We start from the raw sequence: 7395 nt of genomic DNA on the forward strand, positions 1-7395 counted from the left end.
GTGGTTGCTGTCTCTCAGAGAAGCAGTGTCCCACAGAGACCCAGCTTTCATTCTCTTGTCTGTCTTTTCTAAGCCTTTTAGCCGCCCCCACTCAGGTTCACCCTTGGCTGTGCTGGCGCGGCACACTTTATAAAGATCTGCCTCCATGCTCCGAGGGCAGGTTCCTGCCTCAAACTCCGCCCTTACAGGAAATAGCTCCAGGAAACAGCTCCAGGAAACAGCTCCCGGAGGGCGCAGCCGTTGCCAAGACAACCCCTGCAGGACTGACTTCCTTCCGCTTGGTTGCAGTTCTGGTCGTGGTGAACACCACCCAGGGTTTTTATATAAGTAGATAGCTGTGGTTAATAATTATGATTGTGATTATAATGAGGAAAATTTATTTAGCCATTACATTGTGCCAGGTGCTCTATACTTTTCATTATTTTATTTAATTATTATAAAGTGTCTTAAGTTAGTGTTGTTATTCCTACTTTACAAAGCATTACCTGAGGCTTAGCTACCCTGTCACTTGCTGGAGTTTATCTGGATAGTAAGTGGCAGAAATATGCTTCAAGCCGGTTCCTGGGCTCTGGAGATACAGGGTTAGCAAAGTCCAGCATACTTCCTGCCTTTGTGGATTTCACAGGATTTAATTTCTAGACTATACTTCCTACGTAGTCTCAGCACATATTCTAAGGACACTGTGGCATGGTCGGGGATATAATTTTAGAGTCTGAAAGCCTGATTCACTGGTATTTCCACTAACATTGAGGGTAATGTCTCTTGTGAGGAAATGGTTATAAGTTAACACAAAAGTAAAATGAGAGATCAGCAAAGATCAGAACAGTATCTTTTAATTCCCTAAACACTGTCCGTTCCCTAAACACTAGCACAGTGTTTTTATTCAAAGTTGGTACTGAATGAATGTTAATTTGAGTATGTTCATTGGCTATAAGACAGTGGATTTTACTCCCACATTATGGTTTTTTGATATAGACTAACCAGGATACTATTTTTATTTATTTATATTATTCCTTATGTTTATAGTTATTTGCTGGTGTAAAGGATGGAGAAAGCCTGCAGCTCTTTGAACAAAGTTCTCGTTCTGCCCATAAACAAGAGACGCATACCATGGAGGCCATGAAGCTCGTAGAGTTTGACCTTAAGCAAACACTTACGAGGCTTGTGACACATCTTTTTGGAGATGGTAAGTACTCAAATGCCTTTGACTTTGGGGCCTTGCATATTCAGTAATTACCATCATCCTTAAGTCATTAATATAGCTGTGTCTAGATTTTTTTGGTCTAAGTTGTGGCTTAATCGTTCAGGTCTATAGTGAAGTAGAACTTATGGATTTCCAGGTTCATTCCTGTGAGGAGCAGGAGTATATGAAAATAGAATTAACTAGAGAAAGAAAAAATGATGATATGCTGTAATAAGAATGAGAATGGATTAAAATCATGTCATTCATCAGTAGTGAGAATGTGTACAGACTGATTAGTGTTCTTGTATAACTATATTGTCATTAGGTCAGACTTGAATGATGGGGCAATATTCTCTTTTTTGCTTTTCTCATTTATTTATTAAACATTCTTTAGTTACAGTTAACATTCAATATTATATTAATTTCAGGTATACAGGATAGTGGTTATACTTCTATATAACCTACAAAGTAATCACCTCGATAAGTCTAATACCCACCATACATAATTATTATAATACCAGAGGCCTGATGCACGAAATTCGTGCACAGGTAGGGTCCCTAGGCCTGGCTGGCGATCAGGGCCGATCAGGGCCGATCAGGGCCGATCATTTTATACGCCTCCCTGCCCCCTTGTTCCCTCGCCACCTGTGCCACTACCACGCGGTTCCCCCCTGCCTCCTCACCTCCTTCTTCCTTTGCTCCCTCAGTGCCCCGCTGCCACCGCTGGTCACCCGCCATGTTCCGCTCTGCCTCCTGATAGTCAACACACGTCATAGTGAGCAATTGAACTCCTGTTCTCCCAGTCGAACTCCCAAGGGGACACTTTGCATGTTAGCCTTTTATATATATAGATTATTGACTACATTCCCTACGCTGTACTCTACATTTCTGTGACTATAATTTGTACTTCTTAATTCCTTCACCATTTTCACCCAGTCCCCCAAACCCCCTCCCCTCAGGCTACCATCAGTATTGAAGTAAAGTTGTTTAAATAAAATTGAAATAAAAATGTTTTAATTTTATTTGTTTATTCTTTTCTTTAGATTTCACATATAAGTGACATCATATGGCATTTGTCTTTCTCTGACTGACTTATTTCACTTAGCATAATACCTTCTAGGTCCATTCATGTGAGGCAAGATTCTTAACCAAGATTCCTAACCATTCTTAACCACTGTTCTTAACTAGTGGAAAGTTTTACATATTTATATATTGATCACTACTGTCAACAGCAAAAATATGAAGAGTGAATTTCATAGAGGAAGAATAGTATTTTTTAAGAGCTGGACTCAGTTTTATTTAATTACTTGCTCTTGATTATTTCTCTAAGAAAGTTTTTTAAAATATATTTTTTATTGATTTCAGAGAAGGGAGAGAGAGAGAGAGAAAGAAACACCAATGATTAGAGAGAATAATTGATCGGCTGCCTCCTACATGCTCCCTACTGGGGATTGAGCCCGTAACCCGGGCATGTCCCCTGACCTGGAACCGAACCATGACCTCCTGTTCATAGGTTGATGCTCAACCACTGAGCCATACTGGCCAGGCCCTAAGAAAATATTTGTTTGTTATGTACCCCCTTCCAATTATTTATGGCTTCCTTGAAATAATATTTTGTTTGTTTTTAGAAAGCTATAAAGAGTAGGTTATGAGACCTACAATTTAAAAATGTTTAAAAGACAGAAGCTAAGCTAGTTCTTATTCTTGTGAAATTTTTATAAGAACAGCTTTATGAGGTATAAATGACAAAAAATAAACTAAACGTATTTAAAGTTCACAGTCTGCTAAACTTGACATACAATAAACTGAATGTATTTACACAATTTTATTAGTTTTGACATAGGCGTGCACTTGTGAAAACACCAGCAGAATTAAGATAATAAACATGTTCATCATCCCCAAAAGTTTCTTCTTGCCCCATGCCCTTCCCTACATCTCCTCACTCCAGGCAGCTAGAGAACTGCTTTCTGTCACTTTTGATTAGTTTGCAGCTGTTAGATATATATAAATAGAATTCTGTAATGTGTACGTTTTTTTTTTTTGAGGGGGTGGCTTATTTTAGCATAATTATTTGAAGATCCATCCATATTGCACTGTATGTCAATGGCTTATTCCTTTTTGTTGGTAAGCCTTCCATTCCATAGTTTGTTTATTTATCCACCCATTGATAGACATTTAGGTTATTTCTAGTCTCTTGCTATTACAAGTAAATCTTCTTTGTATGGACTTATGTTTTCATTTCTCTTCAATAAATACCTAGCAGTTGAATTGCTAGATCATAGGGTAGGTGTATTTTAACTTTCTGCGATGTCACTTAACCGTTGTCTGAAGTGGTTGTGTAATTTTACATTCCTTCTACTTGTGTATGAAGGTTCTAGTTGCTTTACTTCTTTAACTACACTTGACACGATCAGTCATTTTAAATTTAACCATTTAGTGGGAGTGTAGTAATATGTTGAGTAAGTATTCAGAATATTTAAACAACTCCAAATAAACAAGTGAAAATCAACTTAAGAGAGATATGGGTGAAAATGAATGTGACAAATGATGTAGCTAAAGGACTAATGAATACCTAAAAAGATGCTCACCCTTATTAGTAATCAGGGGAATGCAAATGAAATCCACCATTAGCTATCCTTTGCACTTTCATATATAGAAATATTTTTTAAAATCTAGCATTTGTAAATATTGACAAAGATATAGAAAAACAGAGGTAGTAGAAAGTCCTGGTCCTGTGTAGGAGTCTCAGCTACCAACCCCAGCTGGAACTCCGGTACTCAGTCTTGATTCATCTCTGTTTTTTCACACCTTCAGGTTCCCCTACTTACCTGTGAACTCAACTGTGTATTTAAAAGGATTCTAATTATAATTTACTAAGTTTCTAATGCCCTGTTTTAGCAAGACTTGTTAGAAAATCTAGACTTTCATATTCTCAAATGCATAGTTCATGTAATATTTAAGAAATCACTAACTAACCCTGTGTATTTTAAATATATATACATTTTAAAAAAGTATATCAGCTTCAGGCTAGTGGGTGTTTTTTTCTAGGAGATGGAGGAATGGTATTAGAAAAGAAGTACAAACCAGACTTCAAGTGTGTTCATAGAATTTTATTAAAATAAAGAAGATAAATTAAATATGAAAAATGTTATGATTGATGAAACTGAATAGTGGGTGTATGGATATTTGCTATTTTCTATTTCTGTCTCTTGGTTTGAGATATTTCATATTCAAATGTTATAATGTAATGGTGAAATAGGTTTCAGATAGTGATTACTGATGTGAACATTTTATTATAGCCAGTTTCTCTTTACTTTCATGATAAAAGGAAAGTATTATGATATTTTTAGAAGTAGTATCATCTAGTTAACATTGGAGTGCAGGGAGATAGATTATATTGTTCAGGCCATTTTTGAAGCAGGTTTTGGTAGAAGGGATTTCTAGTATTTTAGGGGAGAAAGTGTTTAATGTCTAGTAACTTTACGGAGAGATTCAGGCTTATCTGAATGTTTTCATTGTCAATCTATGGAGAGACTTGTTAGAGCTCTCCTTATTTATGTCTTGCTATGCACATTTCTGTCATAAAATGATTTGCTGTTTGTAAGGTTTAGAAACTGCCTCATAGTTAGATAGACAGGTAATTGCTTCTCTAATAACTAGAATTTCTGTTTCTTCTATTTCTTTGTTATTTTTCACAGCCTCACTCCTCTCCCCACCCCACCCCCCATCACCTCCCATCATACCTCCATTTAGCACCATCAGTTCCTTCACCTGGCTAATTCTGACTTATCCTCTAGTGTCAGCTCAGATGTCCTCCCACCAGGACCCTTTCCTGGAGTTCATGCTAAGTCCTGGAGTAGATGCCTTTTTGGGGTCATCTGAGCTCTCTTTTGGGGTGGACTTTTACTTTTCTGAGCAGGAAGTACCACTGGATTTCTACTACGTTGAAGGTATTACAATATTGAATAAGTTTCAAGGAGTCATGAATCTTGAATGCTGTTTCAGGGAAATAGTGTGTGGTAGGAGCACACAGCAGAAGGGCCTCCTCCAGTGCTCGGCATGTGCTCCAGACTTGACACTAGTCCAGGGGTGGGCAAACTTTTTGACTCTAGGGCCACAATGGGTTCTTAAACTGGACCGGAGGGCCGGAACAAAAGCATGGATGGAATGTTTGTGTGAACTAATATAAATTCAAAGTAAATATCATTACATAAAAGGGTACGGTCTTTTTTTTTTTTTTTAGTTTTATTCATTTCAAACGGGCTGGATCCGGCCCACGGGCCGTAGTTTGCCCACGGCTGCACTAGTCATTGAGAACAAGCCTGAAGCTGTAGAGCCAGAAGGAATGAGGAAAAGAAGAGGAGGAAGGCAGAAAATGGTTAACAGATAAATCTCATGACCACTGAGAAACAGTAGTGTGGAATTGGAAAAATTAAAATTCTCCTTCATCCATTTACTCTGAAATCTTGAACAGGTCATTTAGTGATTTAGACCTCAGTTTTCTAACTTTCTAAGATGACTTTTACAAAGAAAATATATAAATGTGTTAATATGAAACAAATGAAGGAATAAGGAAGGGAAGGAAAATTATGACAAGGAAATAAAAGCAGCAAGCATATGAAGGAATAGTAATATAGTCAAAGACAGTAGTTATGGCTGATTTCTCTTAATTTTGTGTAATGAAATGTAGCTTTACCTCAGACTATGGCATAGCCGTCCATTTGGTGTTGATGGTGGCCTCCACATTCTCTCTGAGCACCAGCAACTATTTTAAAAAGTACATAATTTGCTAGAACCTGTAAAGATTATAAAACATTACCAGGGGCTTGGAGCATACACGTTTCTCTGAATATGGTCCTGGACTTTTCTGTGTCATTATTTTTAATATTTGTATTTGAATAGCTTTCAAAACCATGCATTGAGATGAAAGTTTCCAGATAGCAGTTTTCCTTATAAAAAACCGTTTCTATAGTATATAATTTTTCTGACTGTGATATCCATCATGCCCATGGTCAAGAATTAACAATCTTAACTTGAAATGGCAGTGAAGTTATAATGTCCCTACTTCAGGCAGATGTTTGCTTTATTTTTAAAATACTAGACTTTTAGGTTTCAGATTTCATTACAGATCAGAGTTGCTATTTTATAAATCTTCAAATCTCCCTTTTTTGTGGAATGGCCTTAAAAAATCTCATGTTTGGAGAATAGATACATGTTGTTCATATGCACTAAAGTCTACCTGTTAACAAAGTCTTTTATTTTTTCTTTCTAGCTATGAGATCATTTTGAACCCCATACACACAGTAGCCAAAACACCCTGGAAATCCTTAAAGATGCAGTAGCCGCACATCTTTGCCTAGCCCCTGTGCATTCTTTGCTGAGTATATTTCTAATGGAGCAGTTGTTGGCAGGGGTGGGTGAGCTTGTCCCATGTGTATGCATGTTTGTAACATCTGCTAAGATGCTTCTCAGAGTAGATACTAAGCAGGTGGGAAGGAAACTGAGGTTCATTTTATGAACTACTAGAGGCCTTTTGCACGGATTTGTGCACCAGTGGGTCCCTTGGCCTGGCCTGCGGGATTGGGCCGAAACTGGCTCTCCGACATCCCCCGAGGGGTCCCGGATTGCGAGAGGGTGCAGGCCAGGCTGAGCGACCCCACCTGTGCACTGTCAGGGCTGGGGAGAGACGTGGAGGTTGGCCAGCCGGGGATGGACCGTGGGAGGGCTGCAGGGTATGTCCAGCCTGCCTCGCTTAGTCCCAATCGGCCAGACCCAGCAGCAAGCTAATCTACTGGTCGGAGCGTCTACCCCCTGGAGGTCAGTGCACGTCATAGCAACTGGTCGACTGGTCAACTGTCTGCCCCCTGGTGGTCAGTGCACATCATAGCGAGGGGTTGAGCGGCCTTAGCATATCATTAGCATATTACGCTTTGATTGGTTGAACAGATGAACGGACACTCAGCATATTAGGCTTTTATTATATAGGACTAGAGGGCGGGGGGTCCCTCAGCCCGGCCTGTGCCCTCTCGCAGTCTGGGACCCCTCGGGGGATGACCACCTGCTGGCTTAGGCCTGCTCCCCGGAGGATTGGACCTAAGCTGGCAATCAGACATCCCTCTGGCAGCCCGGCAGCCCTCGGGGGATGTCCACTTGCCAGCGGGGAGCAGACCTAAGTTGCAGTCAGACATCCTTAGCACTGCTGAGGAGGCAGG

General features: G+C 39.5%; 1 protein-coding gene across 4 annotated transcripts in view; it reads left to right on the forward strand.

The window, feature by feature from the left end:
• FARS2 (phenylalanyl-tRNA synthetase 2, mitochondrial) overlaps positions 1–7395 on the forward strand; it is a 570273-nt gene that overhangs the window by 175823 nt on the left and 387055 nt on the right. For all 4 annotated transcript variants that reach the window (XM_005869647.2, XM_014542407.1, XM_005869648.2 and 1 more), the window contains one exon: positions 1027–1186. In XM_005869647.2, coding sequence (XP_005869709.1) covers positions 1027–1186 — 160 coding nt within the window. The remainder of the gene's footprint in view (positions 1–1026; positions 1187–7395) is intronic.

This window comes from Myotis brandtii, unplaced genomic scaffold (genome assembly GCF_000412655.1).
Source record: "Myotis brandtii unplaced genomic scaffold, ASM41265v1 scaffold300, whole genome shotgun sequence".
In the NCBI taxonomy this organism is placed as follows: Eukaryota; Metazoa; Chordata; class Mammalia; order Chiroptera; family Vespertilionidae; genus Myotis; species Myotis brandtii.